Source organism: Pygocentrus nattereri, chromosome 13 (assembly GCF_015220715.1).
Source record: "Pygocentrus nattereri isolate fPygNat1 chromosome 13, fPygNat1.pri, whole genome shotgun sequence".
Lineage (NCBI taxonomy): Eukaryota > Metazoa > Chordata > Actinopteri > Characiformes > Serrasalmidae > Pygocentrus > Pygocentrus nattereri.
In genome coordinates, this window is record NC_051223.1 from 7,812,453 (window position 1) to 7,826,462 (window position 14,010).

The window sequence follows — 14,010 nt, forward strand, 5'->3', positions numbered from 1 at the left end:
AGTGCTTAAATCAGCACCAATGTTCACCTGATCTATGGAACTAAGAACTAAGAACCTTCAATTGAGCTAAAAGTAATGGAACCCAATGAATCCCCTGAGAAAAAAAAATGGTGAGACCAAGTAGATGAGAGCTTATTGAAACTGGTACGGAATGGGCCTGTATAATGGTACACCAAAAAGTTGGAGCAACAAGGCAGGGGTTTCTAATAAAGTGGTCAGGGACTACACACGTTCATGGTTCTGATCGTTTATTACACGGGACATGTCCACAAGCATACAGCTCATGGCCAGGATAGCAGCATTTTTCACCTAGTCAAATATGTACAGTTACAACACAGTGAAGACACACGATTCCTTACACTGTAAACATCTAGTACACAGAAACAAGACCGAAAATGCAAAACGATAAAAGGAGGAGCTCAAGCCTTGATTCGTTCCCCTCAAAGGAATAGGTATGCCTTTCTGTCAGTGGCAAGTTCAAGTGTCCATATACAGTCCCAAAGATTCATTTAATTTTTTTTTTTCCTGTAAAAGTGTGAAGATCATAATTATTCGTCAAGGCGTTGCAGTTCTTAAGCCTTGAGAACAGGTGAAAAGCAGCATAGTGATTGATGATTTATCAGTCCTGACTTTATGGTTCCTTCTCTTACAAACATCCTCAGAATGAGAAAGAAGAAGAAGAAAAAAAAAAGAATCAGTCTTTGTGAAGGGAGGCATCCATCACTCCGCGATCAGCCACTCCCACCTGCCACTGTAACCAATGGCCCTGCCCACGTCCTTCCTGAGAGCTTCCCTTATTGTGCACGTTCCACACGGTCAGGCTGAAGAACTATCAAGCTACGGTGTCAAGACGAGACGATCAACACAACATCGATTCATTGTGCAAAATATTCCAGACGAATTTATATAAAAAAATTAAAACAAACAACACTCGTGTAAACTGAATGATGAAGCTAATTGATGTCGCTTCTGCCGGTCAGTTCAAGGGTCATGCATCTGCTTCTCAAGGTGAGCCAAACGGCATTGTGGGTAGTGACTGGAGGGGCCTCCCATCGACAGCAGTGTTACTGTGGAAACGACTCATCTCTTAGCAACACAAACGAACTCTCCTGGTTCTCGCCGCGCCGCTTGGAGCCCAGCAAAGCTGAAGGACGAGCACGGATCGTCGTCAGTCGGTCATCCTCACTCCTGCGTGTACAATTCATATTGTTGATGTTAGATCAAGATCATCCAACGGTTACATCACTCCAGTAAACACATTCATGCATCTTTATGGTCTTACAGATACGCAAAACATACCTCTGAATAAAGAAACTCGCAGAGAGTGATTTAACACGAGGTTAGGGGAACTCGGATTTCTTTACAGTGGTGGTGAATGGAACCAGGAATCACCATGCGTACAAGACAAATATAGCCATTTTGTTTACTGTCCAAAACAGTCAGTGAGCCCCCACATGTCTGAGATTCTATGTTAATGAAGGTCAAATAGCTGTAAATCTGTAAACAACTTTGCCTCGGAATGCCCTGCACATACCCCTCCACTGTGAATGGCTTTTAAAAAATACATTTCAGGCCAAAATTGTTACTTCAAAAAAACATTAGAAAACAATGTCTCAGACATCAGGCAGCATAAACGTTCCAGTCACCACCACTGTGAACAATCCTGACTCAATAAGTTTCTCTAGGACGGAACGTTTCACACCAAACCACTCTGAATGACCACGGACATGAAATCCATTTGATTACACAGAAATAGTATCTAGTAAATGTTATACAGAAAGAAAATAGTAACAGTGTTTGTATGTATATGTGTGTATATATATATATATATATATATATATATATATATATATATATATATATATATATATATATATATATATATGTGTGTGTGTGTGTGTGTGTGTGTGTGTGTGTGTGTGTGTGTGTGTGTATGTATGTATGCACACACACACACACACACACACACACACACACACACACACACACACACACACACACACACACACACACACACACACACACGCACCCCCCCCCGCCCCCGCCCCCTTGCTGAAGCTCAGCTGCACTGTTCTCTGATGGAATCTATGCAAAAATAAACAGGTCTTTTTTACTACCGTTTTATGGTTCCATATACATGTTTTGCCATTACATTTTGGCATTTCATCCCATAAAAGCACACATACTCACCATTTTTGTGTTTTAAGGATTTGGATCTTCTTGGTGAATTTGAATTCTGTGGAGAAAAGAAATAGACTTGAAACATCTACCTGCAGATCTTTTTGCATCACAGGAGCACAGAGAAACGCATCAGAGAAGGACAGCCAAGACACGCTGGTTAATAATATTAAATAGAAACTGTGCTGAAAATGTGTATTCGAAGGCTACCTTCATAAGGAGTTCATAACATGCATAAGCACTGAATAACATTTAGAGAGCAGTAGTTGGGTAGTTATGAACAGCTTATACCATTAATCGCAAAACGACCTGTGGTTTCACAAAGTAAATAATATCGTATTGACATATAGGGCCTCTAAACTAAAGTGACAGACATTAGTTCTGTTTATAACACTGTTATAAAGCATTGTTTCCAAGTAATGTAACTTAAGGCTGAGGTGTTATAAAGCATTGTTTCCAAGTAATGTAACTTAAGGCTGAGGCCTAGTTAAGAACACCACATATAGAATAGTACTATATATTTCTGCTTAAGTTAAAATACAGTATGTCTTTCCTTATCTAGGCCTCTGCATAAGTGCAATGACTTGGGGATGATGCATCATAACAGTGTTTTAATCTGGGTGGGGGGTGGGGCGGCATTTGTTCCATTATATAACACAGCTATAAATAGTCATTCTCAGGTAATGGTCTGGGGGGGGCACGGTCACGTGGTGGGTAGCGCTGTTGCCTCACAGCAAGGCGCCTGGGTTTGATTCCCCGGCCGGGCGACCAGGGTCCTCTCTGTGTGGAGTTTGCATGTTCTCCCCGTGTCTGCGTGGGTTTCCTCCGGGTTCTGCGGGTTCCTCCCACAGTCCAAAGACATGCAGTCAGGCCAATTGGACGTGCTACATTGCCCCTAGGTGTGAGTGACTGTCTGTTTCTGTCTGTCTGCCCTGCGATGGACTGGCAACCTGTCCAGGGTGTATCCTGCCTTCTGCCCGGAGAGCACTGGGATAGGCTCCAGTTGAATGAACTACTGATTGCAATATATATCGTATTTTGTTTCTAGCAGTTTCTGAGGTCAGGACTGTCTTTCTCTCTTTGTAAGTCGCTCTGGATAAGAGCGTCTGCTAAATGCTGTAAATGTAAAAGCAGGTCTATTACTGAAAATTTAAAGCATCATTCAAAGAATGGAAAAATACCTTGTCTGCTTTTCTCTTCTTGGCTGCAACACAAAATAAAACAAAGGTGAAAAGATACACACGAGACACGAATCATCCCACACTGGTTTTTTTAGATGTAATTATAAGGCCACTGCACACCAGATATGGCTCACCATAGCAGATACAGCACAAAGTGCTTATAAACTACATAGAATGTTTCACAGCGAGAGCTCCACTAAACGACAGACACAGAAAGAGGGCTGCTAAACGGCAATGCGTCGCAGTGAGAGCACCGCTAAATGGCTTTTTGCTGTAGCGAGAGTGGTGCTAAATGGCAATGCAATACAGAGAAAGCACCAAGGGGTGGCAGAGTGCCACTAGACAGTGAAACTGAGCAATATGAGCAGAGTAACTCTATAAAACAAGCCAGTTTTGAACTGAAAGATTCAATGTGAGAGGAAAAAAAAAAAAGACTTGGTTAGTAATGTTAGCTGAGCAAACTCACCATTACCTCATTAGTTTACTCACTGCCTTTCTCGGTGCGAATTTCAAGGCACCATCTACTCTGGCTTTTAATTTCGCTGCAGAATTCTGAGCAGCACGCTGAAGAACTCAGCAGTCGCAGAGCGCCACTGCGCACTGACCCCGGATGAAACGTTTAAACATTAACACAGTGTGGGGTCCGATGTGTAGTGGCCTTTAGAGCTCCTAAAAATGTAGCAGCAATACTGGACTAACACTGTAATAACTGAACACACACACACACACACACACACACACACACACCTTTCTTCTCTGCCCCGTAGGACCAGTCATTGTCATTGACGTCATCGTTGTCCTCTTGATCGCTCTCGGATTTGTTTGTGTTGTTGCCGCTGGCTATTCTGAATGACGGGGAGAAGAGAACAGCAAAATCAGCAGCAGTCAAAGGTTTAGACAAACCTGCTTAATGAAGGGATTTCTTATTTACACCGTTTTCTTTCTCTATGTGCTATCTATCTTTCTCTATTTACAGCCACCTACCAACAACACAACTGACTCAAACTAACTAGGACACATTAATGAGGCACACACAGTAATCAGGATGATATAATGACCAGGATTCAACATGTTCCAACTACCTTACACTAAACATCTACATGAAACCTACTTGTTGGAGAAGGGCTTCAAGATGACTTTGCTGGAGCCCTTTTTCACCACAATTTAACATTGAAGCTTTACTACAGCAGGAAACTGCAGACAGCAAACATGTTTGGCTGATCAACCACATTTGGGGTAAGCAGATGTAATCAGGGTGGATCTGATTACTTGCCAAACTATTCCTTTAAAAGACCCCCCCCCTCAGATTCTCTCTGTCTTAACACACCTGCGTGAGACCATCCACTAATCATCAAGCTCAATTAAGTCTACTGGAGCAAGATACACAAAGCAGTGGGTCTCCTTCCCTTGGTGCTGGACATGGAGATGTACAGCTGGTGAAGCAGTGATGAGTCAATGTGTTTTGTTCTTTCTGAATGAGTTCACTGAAAAGGCCAGGAAATTGTGGCCTGGAAAACCAAATGTCCATATTCCACAATTTTTCCAGGATCTTCATGACTGCATGAATGCTGTGCAGAACATCAAACTACCCAACATGTTTACAAGTTCAGTTATATTCACGTGTGGGTAAATTTACTCGTGATAAATGAGTTTTTACCGTCACTGGTGAATGTTACTGTGTAATCTGGGGTGTTTTCATATATACCCTCTTATTAAATGAACCAAACTCAATTTTGCTAAAGTGAACCAGCTAGTGACCTCTTTCACCTAAATGACTTTTTACTAAACATGGTATTTATTGTTGTCACCAATTAATTAAAGCAATAACTCTAACACTAACCTCAACCAAAAACCTTATCCTAACCCTCACCCTGGCCCTAATCCTAACCCTAACCTCAACCCAAAACCTAATCCTAACCCTCATATGCTTTTAACATCTTGCTGAGAGTTCACTCAGCGTCTGCTTCATTTAAAAACACCATTCTAAAGTGTCCCCATGCCTTATATATGATACTGAGCAGCCTGTTTTCACCCAGTGCAATGCTGGTTTTATACAATAAGCTTTGAGGCCTTTTAACCATAATGCAAAACACAAAGACTGGGGCCCTTTAGTTTTCACAATGCACCAATCAATCAGACCACAAACACTACAAACGAACTGTAGAGACCACCTGGAGAGATGCTTTGAGTTTGGCTCATCTCTGGGGCTGTTAAAGAGGGGCCTGGGTTCCTTTCACATGTTCTCATATACATAGAAAACCACGAGTCCACTTCAGATGCTGAAATGGTCCAAGTGTGAAAATGGCCTCGGTGACCACTACCAGGCCCTGACCTAATCGGATGAAATGAACAGGCTAATTTGAGGACGGACAAGTTTTTGATACGTAATCTGTTGCGATTTTTTGAACAACTCGTTCGGAGGAAACTGCTGAAAAGAAGCGTAAGGGTACCTGCGGTTGGCAATGCGGCTGCTGTTGCGGCCCATGCCCAGGCACTTCTCCAGGTGAGGGGCGAAGCGGGACGCGGCGATGCTCCGGCTGCAGTTGGGACACACGCACTCTTTGTTCTTCCACTGGTTGTACACCTGACCGAAGATGTCCACGCCGGGCTGGTCCACAATTTCTACCAGTGGGAAACAAAGGGACCGAGTTCAGGTGAAAGGAATTGTAGTGGAAAAATTCAGACTTTGTTTACAAGCACAAATGGGGACATGTTCTGTTGATATTAACAACAACCTGGAGGGGAAACCAGGCAGTCATGGACATGCAAGCACATGAGGAGTGTGAAATCAAGGTCAGGCTGGCGCAGAGGGCCAGCCTTTTTTTTTGTGTTTACTCACCATTTTGCCATGAGCCCCACTGACCAGCGGCATATTAAATTTATATTAAACACAAATTGTTTCATATAAAACCAACAGACTACATTAGCTGCAGGTCACTGGTAAAGCTCTTTAAATGTCCCCAGCGTGCAGTTGGTTTTTTACAACTGCCCATTTGCTTGGTGCCGTTCCATAGATTGTTGTTGGGGAGGGGGTGGGAGCACACATTATGTTACAGTGCATGCTGGTGACTGTAGCGCAGCTCATGGTCCAATAGGATTGCGCCACGGGCCTGACTTGGCCCACATGCCTTGTGTTTGACACGTGGGGGCTGCTGTAAGCACTTTTGGTCCAGATTGCTTGCAACTTAATGAATTCAAATGTTTGCCAATCTTACAAATAATACCCATAATTTGCCAAACTTATCCACACATATTAAATCAGCTGCTCTATTTGTTGGTCAAATATCAACTCGCAGGCAAATAAAGGTCACAAACAAGTCCAAAATGATCCCACGACATGGAAGTGGATCTAGGACTGCACTGATATGGGAATTGAGGGCCATATATATATATATATATATATATATATATATATATATATATATATATATACACACACACACACACACACACACACACACACACACATATATATATATATATATATATATATATATATATATATACACACACATATACATACATACATACATACATACATATACACACACATACACACTGCTGAGCGAAAGTCTTAGGCACCCAAGACACATTTTCAAAATCTATTTATTTGTGTAATTTGCGTTTATTTGCTGAGAAGTGTTATTATTTGAATAAACCAAATTTAAAGAATACGAATTAATAATGATATATGTATATATCATATAAAATAAATAGTGATTTTCTGGGTGTTTGTGTGTTTGTTTAACCATTTCCAAGCCTCTCCTTGAGGAAGCTCAGTATTATATGTAGTTAAAAAGCAGCTCCTGGTTTGACCAATCAGTGCTTCAGTAAATTGAGCTCATGATGTAATTGATGATATTAACGAGTCTATGTGGCGGCTGTGAAGGTGTCGAGGAAAAATATGGACCCAAGAAATTCGTTACTTTTTATTGTTTTCATGTTTATTTGAATTATGAATATGACTTTATTCTAATGTATATTCTGCTAAACTCACTGCTGAGGTCAATTGTTTAAAATTTTGCTTAGATGCCTAAAACGTTCGCAGATTACTGTGTGTAATATATATATATATTCTTGAGAAAAACAAAAGGCCTGGAGCTTCATTTGTAGAAAATAATCACAATTAGATATTTTCCCCCAAATCGATCAGCCCTAGCAGTCATTTTTAAAGCAATTTCTGCTGAAGCCGATATGATTCCAATATCAACGTGCATCCCAATGTGGAACGTCACCGGACATCACAGCCTTAGTAACTACATGCTCTACACATTTTTGTGTCTTGCCTCCTTTAACATATCCAATCCAGCCTACAATGAGCTTGCAAGTATGTGGTATGGGGTCACCAGGACAGTGACCCCCTGCACTACTGCGGAAAAAGTTGTTATATTTGTATTTTCAGAATTAAAAAAAAAAAAAAAAAAAAAAAACTCAATTTCATTGTAAAAACAATGCAATAAAAAAAATTATTCTGAATCATACCGAAACAAAATAATCAAACTGTGGTGAAATGCAATATTTAAAAATGCATTAAAACAAAAATAACAAAAGAATCATAATTGAATGAAATCAGGGGGAAACGCGAGATATAACGATATCTGAATTGCTTTGAAAACAATCATAGTTGAGTCAAATAGTGGTGAAATGTGAGAAAATGATGCACTGAACTCTTTTGTAAAGAATAATAATCATAATCACTTCCTAAGAACTCATAATTGAAGCACACTGTGATGAAATGAGAGATTTACCACTGCAGGGAATCGTTTCATAAGGAACCGATGAAATTTGGGTGAAACGTGAGATATTTATCCCTATTTTGTAAAACAAATCTTAACAACTGACCTTTTGTCAGTCAGAGGTTTACATTCTGTTCACTGACTAACGAGTACGGGTACAAAGCCACATGCACTTTAAGGAACGTGGGCGATTACCAAAGTCCTTGGTGCTCTCCTGGTCAGTGTCGTCAAGGAAGAAGTAGCCCTGCTTAACGGCCCTGTGCACCTCAAAGCACAACCCCAAGCATGCGTCCTCCACCAGGTCAGCCAGGATCTCCTGAGCGATGCCCTGGAAAAGGACATTATACTGGTCACCACAATCAGAAAAACACACCAGTCACAACACAGGCTGTATCCACAGCTACGCCCTGTTCAGCATATGGTGCACTAGTTTGGATATTTGGAGATTTTCTCAACTTAATGCAAATGAAGTACGACACAGTGAAGCGACAATTTAAATTTACTGGATCGGTTCAAATGAATTCCTCAGTCTGGTTATAGACATGGGTGTTCCTACCAGCATTTTGATCCTATTCTAACTGTAAAGCGCATAAAAACACTTAGAAGGACCAAACATCTGAGCCCACTCGTGAAAATGCTTTTCTAATTTCATTAAGATTAAGATTAAAAGTAAGATGACGTGACCCTTATTAGTCCCACAACGTGGAAATTTCACCTCTGTAATCTAACCCATCCCATGCAGTGGAACACCACATACACACTAGTGGAGACACACTAGGGGCAGTGAGCACACTTGCCCGGAGTGGTGGGCAGCCGTATCAAACAAACAACCTTCCGGTCACAAGGCTGGTTCCCTCACCTCCAGCCCACGACTGTCCCAAATACAAAATGTATCATTACATATTATCAGTATAACAATCTGAACGAACCACAGAAACAATAAAATGTAAAATACTTACAGGAATTTCTTAGTATTTGTCCCTCATTTGCTTTAACGCGTGCAAACTCAGGCAGGTGTGGAAGAGGACCACAGGCAAAGCCCTGCATAGTGGGGACGTGGTATGCGGTTGAAGCGGTGGGTGCAGGAAAAAAGGACACTAGATTTTGTAGATTTTGCAGTCAGGTGTGCATGTGACTGGTAGCCTAAGTGGGTGGATGCAGGCATTATAAATCAAGCCCAAGCAGTCCTCCAATATACACATGCCTAGTAGCCTAAACAACCCAAACAATCTTTTTGCCTCCTTTCAGCCAAACGCTACACGCTGTTTATGCAAAACCAGTGATTTTAAATATGTTTTGGGGGCGTTAATCTGCCTTTCAGCTTCAGAACTCCACTCCCCGGAATCTGGTCTCGTATGACTGACGAAAGGTGAAATAACAGTGCAGTGAATCGTTTCTTAAAGAATCATAATTGAATCAAATTGTGGTGAAATGGAAGATATAATGACTCACTACTGTCACTACTGTAAAACAATCATAACTCTCCACTCACAAGAATCTGGTCTTACATGACAAAGTAACCAGAATCAGTGGACAGTTAACCGATGTTTAAAATCAGGATTTCACTGATTATTGCCAGCCATCGGATTTTGAAAAGCATGTTTAGGTGACGCTGGACAACTGTGCTCAAATGTGCATGTGTGAATAAATTCTACTACATTGTTTTGCATATGTAGTCCCTCGGAAACGTATGTTGTATTTCTCTGTAAAGTCAATTCAGGTGGATCTTGGCCCGTTTTCTACATTTTTAAATGTTCATATAAATTTGGCAGTGCTGTGATGGTTAAACTGATCTAATAACAGTCTTTAAATGAATCGACTACAGAAATAAGCGCTGGTTGACAGACTTCCCTACAGGAAGTGTAGGGAGGGACAGGGTTTCTATCGTTTTGTTATAATAGAACCGACGCTTTGTGTCACTTAGACGGCCTTATTAGGAAAGTCTGGGCTGAAAATAACCGCCGAGGTGTTGCAGACAGATAATCCCATAAGGACTCTGATTGATAGGGCAAAGTGTGAGGCAACCGTAGAGGTTCAGTTAATCGAATAAGTCGCTAGATTAATCGATTATAGAAGTAATTGCTAGTTGGAGCCGACTTACAATCCTACAATGCACTGTACAGCCGATCCCAGCGGGCACAGAATACCAATCAGTGGGTCTCAAACCCCGGCCCCCAGATGATCCATATTTTTGTGTACGAGCTGCGAGTCGGAGCTCAAATGTGGACCATTCCGCGGGTCCCTGAGGACCGGCCCGCATGCTGATTCGAGCTGTGATCTGAAGATGCTGCAACACAAATGCAATGATGGCAACACCTTCCTGGATGGGATGAGCAAAGCCATGCAGAGGGCTTGTTTTTAAGTGTGGTGACGGAGGCGTAATGGTGAACGTATCGGTGGACGACAACTCGTAACGCGTTCGGCGTGCCCTTGACCGCAGTCCGATGTCTGCGAGGTGATATAAGCCGGAGCATCTCAGTCTAGAACTCAATACAGATACAGACACACGCAAGAACAATAACCCACCTCCATCTTACTGTTGTCCATGCCGGACAGGGCCATCTCCTCCATTTTCATTTGCAAAAACCAGAAGGGGAAGGCGCTGCCGTCTCTACATGCTGTAGTGCAGGGGCTACAGCGAACAAAAGGGACAGAGAGAGAGAGACAGACACACACACACACACACACACACACACGGCATGAGACAGCAATATTCCCAGCAATCAGATGCTGTGAAGCAACATCACAGCCAGGCAGACCCTCAAATCCACTATATCAGATGTATACAGTACTAACAGTTACATATGACTATTAAAATGAATGGAAAACCAGGACAAATGTCCACTCCACTGAGAACTGTCCACACAGAGTGCCTGACAGTGCATTAGGTGCAACATTCACCCCCTTTACTGCTCTTATATGTCTGTACTGCAGTGAATGGATGCAAACTACAAGGCCCACAGGCTGGTCACAGAACATGACTTGGACACACATCAGTCGAAGCTAGCTTCCTATTCGAATTTTCCGTTCCACCTTAAATGCTGCAGCACTTCCATTATGAGGCCTGAGACGCCAGAACGTAACTGCTGCACCATTTAAGGTGGAACGGGAAATTCCAATAGGAAGCTGGTATACAGGATAAAGCAAATGAGCTTAAACTCTCCAGCCACTCGTGTAGGCCCTATGGGACCCTGCAAGAGCCCAGCTAGGCCCTCTGTTTCTCCCAGCTGGCCTCTAAATAAGAAGTTTTGTCCAAATGTTGACGCGCTCGGCGCAGTTCAGCTTTGTGTTCTCCTCTTTTCCTGCTGGTTTTACCTCCAGCACAATGGCCGAGTCGGACTAGCTCACTCCTGCCGCCGCTCATCTGCTCCCACCCGCCGCTTAGCTCCCCAGATCCGCTCGCATTCAGTCTCATGAATGACTTTCACTCGGAGAAAGAAGAAAAATCACAAAAAACTCAGAGGGTTGAATCTTTAGCCCCAAAAGCCTCCACAGCAGCTCCTGTCCTCCATCGGGCTCAGACCTGACTAATCGATCGCGTCGCTCGGAGCCAAGACTGAGCGGCTTAAAGGGGAGGTGCACCGATTTTTCAGAATTTCTGCATAATTAAGCTCTTAATTAAGAGTTTCCAGCAGTGGAGAATGGAAGCAGGCGTCTTGACGTCGACAGCACTATTTACTATCCTAAACCACCAGCGTTTTATATGTAATGTTGATGATGTTAAAATAGAGGAGAATTAAAAATATGTTTTTCTTTGGGGTCTGTTTTAAAAATTAAAGCGCCCTACATATATCCATCCGTCTCAAACGCACTCGAATTTATTAACGAGACGTTTTAGGCCAAAACCTCACCACAAAACACTGCATCAGGAAGTGCATTCATAATTTTGTGGTGACAGCTTAACCGTTTAATTATGTAGAAACTTCGAAAAAAGTGGTGGAGTTGCCCTTTACATCGAGTTAAAGGAACAGCGCGAGCGTTAAAATATACTTTCATGAGTTGTTTGCTTCCAAATCTATTGGTGTGTGTGTGTGTGTGTGTGTGTGTGTGTGTGTGTGTGTGTGTGTGTTGGGGGGGGGGTCTGAAAGCAAATCCTAACCTGAGGTGACATGGTGATTATTTTTTAAATAAGGTGTGGCCACAAATGAATACATTTATTAATTTATTATTTTGGGGCCTCAAAATATGAATATGTGGCCTCAATATATTAATTCTGGCTACAGCTTATTAAAAGTAATCGCCATGTCACATTAAGGGCTCCTTAATCTGGAGTTTATTTGAGATTTAAAAACCTTGCTGTCCCATGTTTTCATGTCACTACCGAAACACAACGTTTTAGTATGTGGGCGGAGCTTTATTCTAGCCACGCCCCTGTATTTTGGAGTTGGAAGGCTGCATCCCTGTCCTTCGTGGCCACATGGTGAGCAGTTAGATCCCACTATTTTGAGCTAAATGTGTCCCAAAGCTTGAAAATCGGAGTGGAGCATTAAGAATTGTGACTACTGAAACACAGATTTTCTGCAATTAAATAAAATTATTTGTGTTTTAATGAAGAATATCATAATTTGATGTGTGTACAGCTGTTCAAAGCTGTGTTTACTAGTCATGTATGGGCTAGCGCTTTTTAGTTCTGCCCAAAATTAACTTGTCACTTCTGAAACAGTCACTACTGAAACATGTGGTAAAGTTTAAGCAGTGTTATGACTGCTTTGGTAGCGTTATGACTGCTTTGGTAGTGTTATGATTGCTTTGGTAGCGTTATGACTGCTTTGGTAGTGTTATGATTGCTTTGGTAGTGCTATGACTGCTTTGATAGTGTTATGATTGCTTTGGTAATGTTATGACTGCTTTGGTAGTGTTATGATTACTTTGGTAGTGTTATGACTGCTTTGGTAAAGTTATGATTGCTTTGGTAGTGCTATGACTGCTTTTATAGTGTTATGATTGCTTTGGTAGTGCTATGACTGCTTTGATAGTGTTATGATTGCTTTGGTAATGTTATGACTGCTTTGGTAGTGTTATGATTGCTTTGGTAGTGTTATGACTGCTTTGGTAAAGTTATGATTGCTTTGGCAGTGCTATGACTGCTTTTATAGTGTTATGATTGATTTGGTAGTGTTATGACTGCTTTGGTAGTGTTATGATTGCTTTGGTAGTGATATGATTGCTTTGATAGTGTTATGACTGCTATGGTAGTGTTATGACTGCTTTGGTAGTTTTATGATTGCTTTGGTAGTGTTATGACTGCTTTGATCGTGTTATTACTGCTTTGGTAGTGTTATGACTGCTTTGGTAGTGTTATGATTGCTTTGGTAGTGTTATGACTCCTTTGGTAGTGTTATGACTGCTTTGGTAAAGTTATGATTGCTTTGGTAGTGCTATGACTGCTTTGGTAGTGTTATGATTGCTTTGGTAGTGTTATGACTGCTTTGGTAGTGTTATGATTACTTTGGTAGTGTTATGATTACTTTGGTAGCATTATGACTGCTTTGGTAAAGTTATGATTGCTTTGGTAGTGCTATGACTGCTTTTATAGTGTTATGATTGCTTTGGTAGTACTATGACTACTTTTATAGTGTTATGATTGCTTTGGTAGTGTTATGACTGCTTTGGTAGTGTTATGATTGCTTTGGTAGTGATATGATTGCTTTGATAGTGTTATGACTGCTTTGATAGTGTTATTACTGCTTTGATAGTGTTATTACTGCTTTGGTAGTGTTATGACTGCTATGGTAGTGTTATGACTGCTTTGGTAGTGTTATGACTGCTATGGTGGTGTTATGACTGCTTTGGTAGTGTTATGATTGCTTTGGTAGTGTTGGGATTGCTTTGATAGTAACAAAATGCAATAAATTCAGTCATTTATTTTAATAAAATAATCATAATTAAGGTATAGGGTCACTCAAAGCAAAAGG

The 14,010-nt window shown here is 41.5% G+C and overlaps 1 protein-coding gene across 1 annotated transcript; it reads right to left on the reverse strand.

Annotated features, from left to right (window-relative positions):
- Positions 1-231: 231 nt before the first annotated feature.
- si:dkeyp-118b1.2 (uncharacterized protein LOC559983 homolog) lies at positions 232-11,639 on the reverse strand. Its single transcript, XM_017682067.2, has 8 exons — positions 11,411-11,639; positions 10,622-10,727; positions 8,291-8,423; positions 5,810-5,981; positions 4,107-4,204; positions 3,360-3,382; positions 2,191-2,236; positions 232-1,188 (listed from the first exon to the last, which is right to left on the reverse strand). The coding sequence occupies exons 2-8, from the start codon at positions 10,670-10,672 to the stop codon at positions 1,169-1,171; spliced, it is 543 nt and encodes a 180-aa protein (XP_017537556.1). The 5' UTR covers positions 10,673-10,727; positions 11,411-11,639; the 3' UTR covers positions 232-1,168.
- Between the last annotated feature and the right edge of the window lie 2,371 nt (positions 11,640-14,010).

What these genes read in the sequence shown, in the direction of transcription:
- si:dkeyp-118b1.2 (XM_017682067.2), bottom strand. Translation starts at nt 10,672, where the DNA reads ATGAAAATGGAGGAGATGGCCCTGTCCGGCATGGACAACAGTAAGATG. An exon ending in GGAGAGCACCAAGGACTTTG is followed by an intron (nt 5,982 to 8,290) that starts GTAATCGCCCAC and finishes TCCCACTGGTAG; the next exon opens with AAATTGTGGACCAGCCCGGC. An exon ending in AGCCGCATTGCCAACCGCAG is followed by an intron (nt 4,205 to 5,809) that starts GTACCCTTACGC and finishes CCCGTCATTCAG; the next exon opens with AATAGCCAGCGGCAACAACA.